At 40.3% G+C, this 15,208-nt stretch overlaps 1 protein-coding gene across 10 annotated transcripts in view; it reads left to right on the forward strand.

The window, feature by feature from the left end:
• CCDC148 (coiled-coil domain containing 148) overlaps window positions 1-15,208 on the forward strand; it is a 199,771-nt gene that overhangs the window by 104,482 nt on the left and 80,081 nt on the right. For 6 of the 10 annotated variants that reach the window (XR_006413556.1, XR_006413557.1, XM_044418431.1 and 3 more), the window contains 2 exons: window positions 2,108-2,226; window positions 9,216-9,333. The exons of 1 other annotated variant lie outside the window; for it this stretch is intronic. Coding sequence is in view for 5 of the 9 variants with exons in the window: in XM_044418431.1 (XP_044274366.1) it covers window positions 2,108-2,226; window positions 9,216-9,333 (237 nt within the window). In the remaining 4 variants the exon portion in view is untranslated. Of the gene's footprint in view, window positions 1-2,107; window positions 2,227-3,172; window positions 3,506-9,215; window positions 9,337-15,208 lie in introns of those variants that run through there. 3 more of the 10 variants (XR_006413558.1, XR_006413559.1, XM_044418435.1) reach the window with 3 other exon arrangements.

The raw sequence follows: 15,208 nt of genomic DNA on the forward strand, positions 1-15,208 counted from the left end.
AGTATAGCTTAAATTAGATATTTTCTCCTTGTTAATAGGTGCACAAGAAGCAGGAGAGTTATGCCATTTTTCCTGGCTATATTGTCAGAAGAGGCCCTCTTTTTGTTAGCTTTAGCCTTCCCATGGCCCATATTTTTTATGCATGTGGACTCTTTAGCTGTGCAAGTGATACAGTAGTGCTTCTATCCATTGGCTAGGGAAACAGAACTGTGTGGCTATACTTTTGGTCATGCAAACCAGCTATCGGACAAGTGTAGAGCTAGTAGCCAACCACGTTGTGGATTGTTAGAACTCAAAGGCACGGCTAGAGCTTTTGAGCTATACTCTCACCACTTGCCTGAGGCCTGATTGGGACGTATGTGGTATTGTCTGAAGTCAAAATAGCCTTCACAGATCAATGCCACAGAACACAGAATGCACTTATCACAAATGCACTCTCTATGCCCCCCATCTTCCAGACACAATTCACACATTCATCTGCAAATCATCAAGAAAGCAGATACTGAGTGATGTACATATTCAATTTTCAGATGTGCTGGAGCTGTCCTGAATGCCATTTTTCTTAGCAGAAAGGAGGCATACAAGTCAAATAATACAAAATTCCATAGCACACACTGAAGCAAATCTTGCCCTGTGAAGTGCTTCTGTAAATATTGCCCTACACTCACAATCAGTTGCCTTCACAGTGAAGCCAGTTCTCAAGGCCAAGCCTGACACACTCTTAATCACACACAGTGTATCTTGATATGTTTGATTTCCTGCAGTGTAAGCACACATGGCACCCACTCAGGTCAGGATCATTGTGTTTCTGAAGAGGAGATTCAGTTTTCTCCCCTATCCATTCCTGCCATGCAACTCCACTGAAAAAAGTCTCCATTGGAGTCTCCATAGGGGAATGTCTACCTTGGCTTTTATTCCAATGGAAAAGGAATATTTGAGTACTATCCAAGATTAGTTCTGGTTAGAAGACTGAAATAAATGAGATTTAGGTTAGTCATGACTTATTGAAGTCCCATTAATTTCAATGAATCTTGTCTAAATAGGGCTAACATTGCATACTACTCTTTGTCCATTTCTTATCACTTCCCAAGGAGACCATAATGTAATTTTACTTGGTCTGTGCTTTAGTATTGTTTTAATTTAAATATGTGAAAGATGTATCTTACCAGGTTGTTTTTAATACTTGTATTTTAATCAAGACCATGACAGAGAGCCACAGGAAGCCAAACAAAGCTTGTAGTGATGGCTGCTTGCTTAGTTCAAAGAAATCGAGAGTTTGGGAGGAGGAGGAAATTGGAACCCCTCCTTTGGAAGTGTTCAAGAGAAGAACTAGTTGTTTTCATTTAATTAACCTTTGGTTTATCTCCATTGTGAGCTGATTCATTTTTTTTCACAACACAGGAAGCACTTGTCCTGTTAATTAGACTTTGCTCAGAGCAAGCACATCCATAGTTGTTGGATGTCATTCTACAAACATGCCAGCCAAACTACCAGCTAAGTTAAAAATATTTTCTGTAAATCGTATTCCAGAATGAAATCTTTCCTTTCACTGGAGCTAGCTTTGATCAGATAATCCAAATGTTACCAGTTCTTCTTTGTTTGCCTTCTGTGACATCTGCTTTCAGTCATTCTGCTCATGTTTTTTAAGGAGAAAAGGAAAAACCCAATTGACCAACGTTCTGGTGCATTTTCTTGTCTTTTTGCACACATTCACATCTAGCATTTCCTCTTGGGTGTTACTTTGGAATGTGCTGTTGCTGGTATTTAAATATTTTTCTTTCATAGATGTATGTAGTGAAGTTTCTAGATGAAAGATAATTTCCTTCCTTCCTGATTTGGAGTGATGAGGCTCTCTGCAATTCCTGCTACTGAATAGGAAGCAAAAGTGTACACTCTAGCAAACACTGTCATGACTAGCAATTCTTCAATTCTTTTCCCCCTTTCCTTTTCAGAATATGGAATAGACAGTTAAATTGCTATAATCTGCAATTTGCTATGGGCAAATAAAAGTGTTATTGTGGAAACCAAAATAGCCTTTACCCAGAGATAGCATCTCTTTCCCCACCCCAACTGCTTTTTATTACCTTGGTGTTCTTTCAAACCTTAGGTGAAAAAATACTGGGCTGACAAGCAACGCAAATGGCAGGAGCTGGAAGCAAAGGACCTACTGCGTTTGGCGGAATTTAAGAAATTAATGGCTGAACAGGTCATTAAAGACAAAGAAAGGTAAAGCTACCAAAATGTTTCGCATCCCTTGGTGGGAAAGGGTTTCTTCAGTAGTGCTTTTCACTGAGTTAAATATTTCCCTGATTATCCAAGGTTCGAAGCCCTCAAGCTGAGATGAAGCTCTGAGGATTAATATCCTCGATGAATAAAAACATGCTAAATTGCTGCAATTTAAGCAGGCTACAATTTTGAGGAATATTTGGGACAGAAAACAGCTATGATTTCTTCCCTCATGAAGGTTAAGCAGGCTGTAGCCCAGCCTTCTTTGGTTCTAACCACACCCAAATTTTTTACCATTGATTCTTCCAACTTTTTCTGAGCCATTGCCTTGTATCAGTTGTTAAGGTTATTTTGAAGATGTATACTCTCATTTTCACTCAAATGATTCTCAAACTTGCAAACAGGTCATAATGCAAACTATCCCTGCTACTCACACACACCAGGTACTCATTGTCCCCTGGCCAGTAGCAGAGGTGTTGCTGCAACTGCCATAACCACTTTTCTATTTTCTGTAGTACCATGTAGCTTTTCCCTACCAATGCCCTTGTCTTTTTCTACACAGTTCAGCAGTGGAGAAACTACTACTGATTCTTGGTTGCTGACACCTAGTTTTCAACCTAAGTGAGCTCTCACTCCTTCCTTCTCAGCTAAGCTGCTTGATGGAAGAGTTTGGGACTCCTGGGTGGTTGACACCAATAATTCTCTGTGTTTGCAGGGGCATTGAATGAGATTTGTTTGCTTCACTTGGCAGAAATGCATATAAAATTACAGGACTTCTGCACAGTAAATGCATTTCATTCGACTTTTCATTCAACTTCCTTCTTGAGTTATTTTGTGCATTAATGTCAATTTGTCCCTTTTCATATATTTTGTTTTAAAATTTCTGACATCTTTCCCTTTTCCTTTGAATCCTTCATTTCATTTCTTTTTCCTTCATTTAAAAAAGGCTTCAGATCTTGATCCACTTTTCTCCTAGCTGTTCACCTGCAGTTCTTTCAAGATCCAGACAAGAATTGTGCTGAAGCTTCAGGACATCTTATCTTCATTGATCTGCCTTTGAGCTTCATTTATTATATAACCTCTACTCTGAAGCATCAGGTCTGCTTAAATCATGCACTTATCACAGCACATCCCAAGTGGCATGGGAAGCACACACTTCCATGATCTGATGACTGGTTGATCAATGGCACCATATTCATATATTAAGTGTCAGATGAGAGATGAAGCTGTGAGTTCAGCATAGATACATACACTACCTGTATAAGTTCTTCACAATTACCCATGATTTACATTATCTTTGGGTTCAAGCCACTACTATCTCCTTTCAGGCCGTGCTGGCCGGTGTTCTGAGGCTGAGCAGCTAACGAAAGGCAGTGCCAAGGGGCACTCCTTTGCACAGAAAAGAGAAACTGAGGCAAATTAACTTTGAGATCATGCCTGTAATGCAGAAGGTTGGTGGAGCAGGGAGACAGGTGCAGTAATACACAAAAGGAGGCTTGGAATTCAGAATGGCAGCAAACCTATTGGTCAGAAAACAGAAACAAAGACTACTTAACTTTAAGATGATGCCTGCAAAGGAGACTGAAATATAAGGGGGAAACAAAAAATGAAAAAAGAAAGAAAACAGCTGGGGGCTTCTGGGACAGGCCACATGTGCTCATGATTGCTCTCCCACCCCCCTGATGGCATGTTAAAAACAAAAAATAGAAATTTACAAATACATTTTTAAAAAACAGGAAATAGCTCTTAGAAGAATGGAGAGAGGGAGGGAGGGAGGGAGGGAGGACTACATGACTCCAGACCTCAAGGTTTTTTGTTTTTGCTTTTTAAAAAATAAGCTAATAACAGCAAATTAAAAATAGCAAATGGCTGCCAGGGTCATTTCCCCCTTCCCCAACACAATTCACACCACAAAGAATTTGAGTCACAAATGAAATGACTTATTTTTTGGTTGCTTCTGGTCTGTTCCCTTTGCCACTGTCTTTCTCAAGAGCACAGGAAGGATAAGGGCAAACATAGCCATATGCAGAAACTTTTTTAGCACAAGGACTTGATTCCTTTTAGAAAATCCTTTGGGGATTTTTATTGTTATTACATTGCATTTATATTCTACCTTTCTTCCTCTTTCAAGGAACCCCAGGAGGCTTTCAAGGTACTCCTCTCCATGTTATCCTCACAACAACCACCCCGTGAGGTAGGCTAGGCTGAGAGGCAGTGACCCAGTGACCTTCATGGTCAATTGGGGAGTACAACCCAGGTCTCCTGACTCTCAGGCCAGCACTCTAAGCACTATACCATCCTGGTTGTATTCCAGGGGTGCATGGAGCTAAAATACCAGCACATTTTTGCCAGTAACAAAAACTCAACAGAAACATTTTCTCCTTTTTGACTAGAGAGAAACTGCACAGGTCAGGAAATTACCAACTCCTCCATGGTTAGCAGAAAGGGCTGTGTAGCAACAGAAGGGCAGGTTGCTTCCCACCCTCTCCAGAGAGCCCTGAGTATGAGGTTCTGGACTCCTGATGTACAGTGAGTGATTAGTTGTCACCACCCTGAATAGGCAAGCAAACCCCTGGGTCCCACTTGGCTCTGCATGAACGAATGACCTAATGAACTTTATTGGGAAATCAGTTGGGGAATCCATGAGGACCAGTCTGTGTGCCTGCTGCCTTCCTGTGGAATTTCATTAGCAATTGTGAAAATGCCTGAGCAAGATCAGGTGAAAGAAGGGGGCTCCAGAGCAGGCACACATGCTCAGAACTACCAGCCAGGCCTGCCCCAGTCTCTGCCAGCAATAACAGTGGTGGCTGGGAAGGGGTTGCATGCAGTAAATGAATAATCTGCTTTAAAGAGGGAACGGTGGCAGAATGCTACCTCTCTCCCCAACCCCCTAATGCTTAAACATGAAACCATCTTTGAAGATACTATTAGACCATTGCAACAGATGGTTGGAGGAATTTGTAGAATACTTGGAAAATGGTAAAAGAAATAAAGGCTGTAAGGAAAGTTTTGGTTTCCCAGTGTTGTGCCCCCTGGAAGAATCCCCCACTTGAAGAGGAGGTAGAGCTCCCAGAAATAGACAGTGCCAAGGAACCACCCATATCAGGAGACCTGGGTCCTCAAGAGAGCTGGATGGGGTGTTCAGAGGTGGAGCCTTTGGCAACCAGCTAGCCCCCAAGAGCATCATCACCTCAACAGCCATGCCAATAGGGGTTTTGAGAAGTAGTCCTTGATTACAATGGAGGACTCCTCAGGAGCAGGGCCCTCCTCCTGCACAGGACTTGTGGCAGATGGCCTGCAACCCATTGCAGCTCTGGCTCAGGAAGCTCTGGCTGTGTGAGCCTTCAGTTTTAGCCTGCCCAGTGCTGGAACAATGTTGTTCTTTCTGTCCCAGTGACAGTCTCCAAGTTATGAACAACAACTTCTTATAAACTGTCATAAAGCCTATTTTAAAAAATTACTGCAAAGAATCATTACCATAGAGGGAAAAAAAAGCAAAAAAGGGGGGGAGGACCTCCCGAAGCATCAACATAGAAAGAGAGGAAGTGAAAGGGTAGAAAGGGAGGCCTCCAAAGCAGGCCTTCCTGTTGTGCCCATCTGGAGAGGGAAATTGCTCTGGCGTTTTCTTCCTGCAAAGAGAGGCACTGGTGAGTTTGGGAGTAGGGGGGGTACTTAGGGATATTCCTGTCTTTTCCATCTTCCTGGGGGTCCTGTGCCTCTCACCGCCGTGAACATGGAGGGACAACTATATATGATCTGACCTGCATACAAATTTGACTTAAAGACAAATTTCCATTTTCCCAGGAACACAACTCATTAATAACCTGGGGACTGCCTGTATTCCAAGCCTTGCCTTGTGATTGTTCCTCCATATTGCTGACCCTTGACTCCTGCTTTGACATTTGCTTTTATCTCAAGAACCCCTGCCTTAGCCTGATTCTTACTGGATCGAAACCCTTTCTGTTTGACCATTTGCCTGTTTGCTGCCTTACCTTTTGGATTGTCCCTTAGTATGCTGTAATACTGAATCTGATTCAGACTTGGCAGGGCACCTGAAACAAACCTTGTTTATCAATTGCAGCTTGAAAGTATATTTGTATAAAAATATAAGCAGGGAGATAACATGCCATTTTTCAGTTCCATCACAGATGCTAGAAAGGTGCAATTCCAGTCTGATGTTTGAATCCCTTTTTATCCGTAAGTGTCACTTGCAGGCTAAAGATGAAGCAAGGACATGTCAGCATTGTCTGTGAGCAAAGATGTAATATCACAAGGTCAAATTAATGTTGCTAAAGAGTGCCTGGGCTTGTCAGCACTTAATAGCTTCAATGATACATATGAGTAATTCCAGATTGGCAGAATAAAGAAAACCAGATATTATTCTTGTGGAAGCTGGATCTTTGTTAAGTAGGGATATTATTATTTGTATTGTATATACTACCTTTGCATGTATATACTACCTTTCTGCCAACATGCTTCACAGTTTACTGCCATACAGAGGCAGCTGTGTATCTAGTTGATGTTGGGATGACACCTGAAGGGGAAAAATTCTTTTGAAAACAATGTCATAAAAGCACACTATGTATGTGATTGATTACTGAGGGGAGTAGGGTTCAATGCAAAAGCAAAGGAATGGGATACGATGATCAGGTGAATCTACTCTGGAGAGACAGGGTGGAGTCTCATTCAGGCTTATTCATTTTCCTATTAATGCTTCTCAGTATAGCTTATGGAGTATTGAATACTTTGGTTTATTGAATTGGAAATGCAAAAGTAGAGACCAAATCATTTGATCCAAATTCCCAAATGTGTTGCAGAAACAGAATGATCAAAGAAGGAAATGGAGATGCTCTCTGAATATCTCATTTGCTCTTTGACTGTTCCAGAAGACTTCTCTCCTGCTCAGTCTCTTTGAATCTTCTATGAATATTTATTCTAGGCAAAGCAGAGAAAAAGTTCCTTGGCAAAATATTATACAAATTATAAACATGTTCATAATGCTTGTTCAAAGCTCTTATACTAAATATGGTAGATACATTTTCTGTTAAATATGTACAAGACACATTCTGAAAGCAATTTTAATGAAATTATGCTTATCAGAAATTGCATGAATGTATATTCACATTACTTCAAAAGATGGCTTTACTGAAACCAATAAAATAAGCTCATTATTCAACTTTGTCTTTTTTTTTTTTAAGAATGTTACTTAACCATGATATTTAGTTAAAATTGAAGATGGAGAGAGAAGGAAAGGTCTAATTTTAATGCTTCCCTAACATGCTAGGATTTACTTTGAAGTTTCTGTATGCAACATGAAGAAGAGGATGAAGCGATGTCATATAACAGTCTGTGAATATACAACCCATATGCAATTGTACGTGTTTGTAGGACTCAGACTGTCCTTGTGCTTTGTATCCCTAGGAGAATTTTTAAACCAAGGAGATGCCATTGCCCCCCTTTGTTATTGTATAAACTTCAAGTGGACCTGCTTGACTGGCCTGACCTTTCTTTCTAAAGGTCAGGTCAAAGTCAGGGCTTAACTAGATTAATATTAATTACATGAATCTAGTTAACATGCACATTTTTATTATGAATATAACTGCAAAGAAGGAGATTAGCAGTCTCAGAACCTCAGAGCGGGTCAGGAAGCATTTCTTCCTCTAGACACCATCCTAAAAAAGGTTACCTTTTGCGAGGTGCTATTTTCATTTCAAGGAAAATTACTATTGGCACCAAGGGAAGGTTCCCTTGACATGCTAACAATGATTTCCATTAGGACCATTGTTAGGACCATCGTACAGCCTTGGACTTAAGGTGACATGGAGTTTCAAAACACAGTCAAGAGGTTATCATTGTTATCCAGAACCCATTTTTCTATGTAGGTTCCCATTTCATCAGATTGCAGCTTAATCCATATGTTGCAGTGTGCCATTCTTCAATCTGTGATAGATTTCCAAATATTGCTTTTGTGTTTCTGCAAAGCTATCATCTGTGCACAGCCAGTTATATTTTGTAGCCATCTACAGAGGTCAAGAGTTCATGCTAATCATTTTATCCTGATTTAATGCCAACATTTCCAAGAACAATGTTTAGGATTGAGATACATGTCTAGCTATCAGTGCAGTTAGGGAATATAACAAATACCCATAGGAATGAACTAATTTGAAAAATAAAAATTCAATCATGTAGTTCTTATTTAAGTTCTTCTACAAATATTTAAGTAAATTAGTGCAGTAACTGGAGGATGATGAATGCTAATAGCCCCAAGATCTTCCTTGTGACTAGTGATGTCTGCATGTTATTGACTAAACACATATGCACTTTCATCCCAAATTTAGTATCCTTTCATACTAAAGCATTTACAGTCGCTGCTTCCAATGTAATTTTGATTAGCACTTAATTATGTCACACATTTGTCTCTATGCTCTATTTAAAGATTTTTAGGAGACCATTTACACAGCCCTTTGATTTCCATAGACAGAGACAGATATGGGAAGTATCTTTTTATCAAACTAATTCCTGACATTCCTAGCTGACAAGTAGAAAGTAGCTCTTCAGTATATTGTCATGGTTGTCTCAAATGTGGATACTATAAACATTCCAGTGTGCAGGCAGACAGTTCCAGATGAATTTTATGAATGTAAAATATACATTCCTTGTGAATGTTGACATTCACCTAAAAGTGAACATCATCCATGTTCACCTTGCAATTGTCAGTATCCATATGTCAGGGTTGATAGTCATCCAAATGTAGGACATTTACAGCATTATCCTTATACATGTATGTTGAATTTAACATTTTCTTTTGAATGCACGTGGGTGGAATTATGCTGGCACTGTAGCATAACATACTGCCATCTAAACAAATCAGATACTAGGTAGCTGCTTCATAGGATCTTAATCTTTATATACAGTTTATAAGTCAAACCATCAAATGTTAGAAAACAGATTAGCACTGGGTCATTGACATCGTGTTTTCTTGTTCAAAGAGTTCAATTTAGACAAAGCCTGCTGGAAAAACGATTGAAGGAGAAGAAAGAGGCGATCCTCAAAGAAGCCAATGAGGAAGAAGAAAGGAAGAGGCGTCTTGATGCTCTCAGGCAACAGGTTTCTCAGCTCATTTCTGTGTTTTGTTTTCATGAACCGCTTAAACTGCATGAAAGGGCAGTGGAGAAATTAGCCTGTCAGACATGAGTAAAGGAAGGGTTCCTCAGTACTCCTGCTTCATGGTGTGTTTTCTGAACACTGATGTATTTAGGCCATCCAGCAAAAGCTGTTGATCCTAAGATCTAAATATAGGCATTTTTTTCTTTCATGTGCATGAAGCTAGAATAAAGTGGATAGGTTCCTAGACTGGGTGCACAACCTCTTTGGTCCTTGTGAGCCTGCTGAAGGTACATATGCATGCACAACAGATAGTTTCACACACAACTCTGTTGTACTTACCACTCTTATACTTACTTAACCATACAGTAGCCGATCTTTCACCTTGTAGAGACAGTGTTACAAACAGCAAAAAAATGAGGAAGGAAAACATGCTAGGAAAAGGGATATTGTTCTTGCAATATAAGCCTTATTCCTAAAATGCCTCCAGAACACCCTAGTGGGATGCTCTAGGGTTCTAAAGTAGGAGTCTGTTCCTAGATAAATTCTCTGCCCCCAACATTCATTCCCTCCTTTTTTCACAGCAACAGATGCTGGGGGTCTGGGGGCCACAAAAAGTTTTCTCAGTGTTCATTGTCCACCCATACCAATATTTGCAAACACTGTATTTGAGATATTTCCCCCTTGTTTTCACTTCTATATGAAATATCTATTTTAAGATAATTCCTGATTTTTTTCATATCTGTACATTAGTACCTGGTCATTGTAATACAAGGCTAAAAGTTTCCTGAGAAAATGTTTGCATTTGTACCATGCTCTTACATCTTTGCTCAATTCATCCACTGTGAATGCATGCTCTCTCTCTCTCTCTCCCACTCCCACAACATTCTCTCTCTCTCTCTCTCTCTCTCTCTCTCTCTCTCTCTCTCTCTCTCTCTCTCTCACGCACACACTTTTTCTCTTTCTTAAATCTCAGTTTCAGTACTGTACTGACCGAGCTTAACCATGCTTGGGTGTTCGTGAGAAAGAGTGATCAAGAAGAATCCATAAAACAGGAAGGGAAAGTAAAGCTCATACTTTGATTTAAATAGATTGCTGGCATTTTCAGAAAAAAATGTGGAGGATGCAGGGAAAAATCTAGGCAAAAGAGTAGATAGTCATGTAAGGATGGCACTAGGAACTGGAAAATTGAGCAAGTTATATGCGGCAATATTGAGAAGTGTTAGCTTCAAGGCATTCAGAAGCTATTGGCAGCAGAGGCCCTCCTCCGGGAACCCTCCATGAAAGACATTAGGAGGCAAAGTACCTGGAGGAGGACTTTCTCTGCGGTGGCGGCCCACCTATGGAATGCGCTCCCCAGAGAGGTCCGCCTGGCGCCATCGTTATTTGTTTCTCGGCGCCAGGCTAAGACCTTTTTTATTTCAGCAATATTTTAATAACTTTTAATATCAGTTTATAGGTTTTAATATGCAGCCAGGGTGGATCTGGATTTTATCTGTATTATGTTTTATTTATGTAAGCTGTCCTGAGGCTATGCGATGGGATGGCATATAAATGCGCGCAATGGCATATAAATTGCATTTAAATCCTACTAATCAGATGCTTTTTTGCTACCCTCCCACACCACAACTTTGTGGCTAGTGTACCAGTAAATACTATTTTTCCTTAGCAAAATGGTGAGATCAAGATATAGCATGTAGAGCCAGATTCTTCTGAAAGAAAGAAAGAAAATCTTATTTGCAAACATTATCAAAAGAAATATATATTTCTAAATGCTACTCAGATGTCAGAACATATCCTTGTATCATGTAAGAAGTGTCCTGCAGACATTAGAAAAAACTTCATGGATCTAAGTGAGAAGGACCACACTGATGAAAGTGCCAGAGGTCCTCTTTCTGCTCCTTCTGTAACACCATCATCAGCACAAAGTTTTCTCATCAGCAACATCTAGTAAACATACATTGCAAACTACTCCATCCTAAAAATACCCAGTTTTATTGTAGACAAGGTGATACATGAAAATCAGGAAAACGAGCAGGCTTTTGGAAGAGCAATATATTCCTCTCAATCCAATAACCAAAAATTCATATTGACAGGATGCTTTTAAAGACCATCATACTGTTGGCCCAGCAGACATTCTTTGAGCAAGTCTCTTTTACAATCAAAATATATACACATAATGGAATATATGCAAGGAAAAATAAATGAAGCACTGTATCTTACAGCACCTACAGATGGCTTTAGAGATGCAAAGGAAGAAGGAATCCTAATCTTTGTGATAACACCTCAACCCATTTTTAAAAAGCATTGGAACATGAGAGCACAGACATACTACAGAATATATCAGTTGTAAAATATGTGAGGTCCAACAGAAAATTGCAAGTAAGGAAGTATTTGCTTTGCTGCCTGACAGTGCAAGTGATATGAAGAGCATGGGAGTTGTAAAAAATGTACAAGTGACTCATACTGTAGCTGTAGTCTTCAAGAGGAAGCAAGAAAAATGCAAAAACTAAAATAGGGACACTCTGTGGTAAAGCTCAATAGGTGAGAGTGTAGATCTTGGTTGAAAGTTTGTAAAAATAACAATGAAGCTCGTTAAGAAACAATAACAGCTGAAGATCTTAAAGTACCCAGAAGTGTAAGGAACACTGCACTTGATGAGGTTGTCTGCCGGGTTCAGCTGCAGGACTCCCTGATGATTCTAAGGCCAATTCCTTCAGCAATTATCCTTTTGATTCTCCTGGACCTTTCAGGAGGCCTGTCAATACCGTTGACCATGGTATCCTTCTGGAGAGGTTGCCCAAATGCTCTGCGGTGGTTCCACTCCTATCTGGCTGACCATCTCCAGATGGTGGTTCTGGGAGACTTTTGCTCTGCACTATGGAGTCCCACAGGACTCTGTTTTGTCCCTCATGCTTTTTAACATCTACATGAAACCACTGGGAGAAGTCATCAGGAGGTTTGGGCTGATGTGTCATCACTATGCTGATGACACACAACTCTGCCTGTCGTTCTCATCAAATCCAGGTGAGTCATCTCTGTTCTTGAGCAGTGCTTAGGCTCAGTAATGGACTGGATGCAGGCCAATAAGCTGAAGCTCAGTCCAGAAAAGATGGCAGTACTATTGGTGGGGAGTCTGTCTATCCAACTGGGGAATCTTCAGCCTGTCCTGGACAGGGTTGCGCTACTCCTAAAGGACGTGGCTTGCAGCCTTGGAGTGCTGTAGGTTCCCAAGGTGTCACTTGTTGCTCAGTTAGACTCATTAGCCAGGAGTGCTTTTTACCAGCTTCGGCTAGTATATCAGCTGCATCCCTACTTGGATGAGCAGAGCCTTGCTATAGTTATCCATGCACTAGCAACCTTACTCCTGGATTACTGCAATGCACTCTGTGTGGGACTGCCCTTGAAAATTATCCAGACATTGCAACTGGTTCAAATTAGGGCAGCACACCTGCTGGCCAGGATGGGTGTTCATGAGCATATCACTCCAGTCCGGAGACCTGCACAGGCTACAGTAACTGCCAGTTGCCTTCCGGTCCTGATTCAAGGTGCTCACAGTAATATATAAACCCCAGTCAGGGTAATTGAGAAAGAGCCTATCTCCATATGCACAACCTAATCATTGAGGCCCTTCTCCATATTCTTTCCCCAGTGAAGCAAAAGGGGAGATGGCAAGAGGAAGGGCCTTCTCCGTAATAACGCTCCAACCATGGAACTCCTATCAGAGATTTGGGTGGTGCCAACTCTTTATTCTTTTAGGTGCCAGCTTAAAACGTATCTCTTTCATAATCGCTTTGGTGGGTGAGCTGTCTGGTTTAATGTTTTAATGGGCTTAATGTTCATGTTGGTTTGCTGCTGCCATATTCTGATTTTAACACCTGATATTTCTTATTATGTGTAATTTTTATTTATCTTATTAAGGTCATTTCAATATATATTAGCTGTTTAGTTTTATGTCTGCTTTTATCTCATTTTGTCTTATTTTGGGATTATTTTACTTTACTTTTTATTTTACTTTTACTGGTTGGTTTTATATTGTGATTGTTATGAATGAACTTCATTGTTTTTAATTGTTGCTAAAATGTTGTTTACTATGTTGTGAGCTGCCCACACAGCCTATGGCTAATGTGATGGCATACAAGCCAGAAAGATAGATAGATAGATAGATAGATTGCTACATCTGAATCAAGTGATGTGCCTTTGAGGGAAATTTCTTACCAACTGGCTAAGGTAAAATCAACTGTACTTGAGAATCTATGTGCATATCCACTTACCAGTACAGAGGAAAGTAAAGTGAGAGCTTTAAGAAATAGAAATAACGTTGCTGTCATCCAGTTCATGCTACTGCAAATCTTCTGGCTCCAATATTCAAAGGCAGAAATATAAGTGATTATAGGGTTTCTGCTGCACTTGCCTGGATTACAAAACAAGCAGCACACTTAGGGCATGATGTGGAAATGTACTTTTGAATGTGACAGAATATCTTCAGGGCTTTGGTCCAGAAAAGCATTCTGGGTTGCTGCCAAATGTTTCCTTCCTGCCACATGAAGCCATAGCCTTGGCACAACACAGCTGCTGACTCCTCTTCCCACCAACTTTGGCTTTCTCCAGTTCCTGCAGCACATGAAAGTAACTGGTCAATGTTTGGAAATGCATGAAAGTCAAGAAATAAACAGATGTGTGAAAGGGTAGAGAAGCTCGTAACAATCTGGACAACTTTGCATTTTTAGAATTTTGTGATAACTATGATGAAGACAAAAATGAAGCAGAAGAAATAGAAATACAAAACTGAAGTGGATAGCAATAGCACAAAATGAGATAGATTAAATTTCATGTATGTTCACTGAACTGGCTTAATACTCTCCATTTTTTCATCAGTCTTTTTTATTGGAATGGATGTTTTAGATCTGCTTGACACAGGGGAAGAGTGAACTAGAAAATAAATATTTTTCTTCGTTTTACCAATATTGATGTTTTCCTTTAATTTCCTTGTTTTTTCTACTCCTCCTAAACCAAAGAATGTCTTTACAGTACAATGCATGTGCTCACGCACAAGCGCATAAACAATTAAAAAGGCATATTTATTTTGTAATATCTGGATAAACTGTAGTTCTGATATGCTGAACATGAAATTTTTATGCCAAATCAAGTTATGCATAAAATAGTTTATGTTTCTAAAGTAACCAAATAATTTTCAATATACAAATAGTGCTAATATTACTATTGTTGATTTTTTCTGGAAAAAATCCAGTCCCCCCCCCCCCCCCAATGTCTTCAAAATTTCTAGAAATTTCACATCTCTAGCCATGGTTACTAGAAAATGGATTGTGATTGCAGGAGGAGGAGATAAGTCTGTGGGGCCTGATGAAATACCTGTGGGAGGACTGAGATAAAGAGAGAATTGGAATAGTAGAGTTGGAAGGAGCCAGAGGACCATCAGGTCCAACCCCCTGCTCAGTGCAGGACTCCAAGCTAGTCCATCCCTGTCGGATGACTGCCTAGTTGAGGGTGAACCATCCACAGTGAACCTAGTCGTCTGTCAGAAGCCACATGCATTGTATGAAGAACAGCTAACCTACTGTGGCATTTTGCCAGGGTGTGATGTGTGATCACGCCTGATGGAAGCGCTTTCCCAGGAGGCGCACAGTGGATCACAGTCACATTACTGATTGGCAGCAGGGCCATTGGGAATGGACCAAAGGCACCTCGTTACCTCATCTGCAGCCACAGGGAGATGTGGTAAAACATAGTGCATAGTAATTGTGTGTTGAACATAGAATCCTGCAGGGGATGCTTTCCAGGAAAGCTGAGAGCTTAGATCAGTGCTGTGCCTAGCACATCAGTTTGCGCGATCATAAGCTTGCTACTCAGAGTGGAA

Source organism: Varanus komodoensis, unplaced genomic scaffold, assembly GCF_004798865.1.
Source record: "Varanus komodoensis strain SLA01 unplaced genomic scaffold, ASM479886v1 scaffold9, whole genome shotgun sequence".
Lineage (NCBI taxonomy): Eukaryota > Metazoa > Chordata > Lepidosauria > Squamata > Varanidae > Varanus > Varanus komodoensis.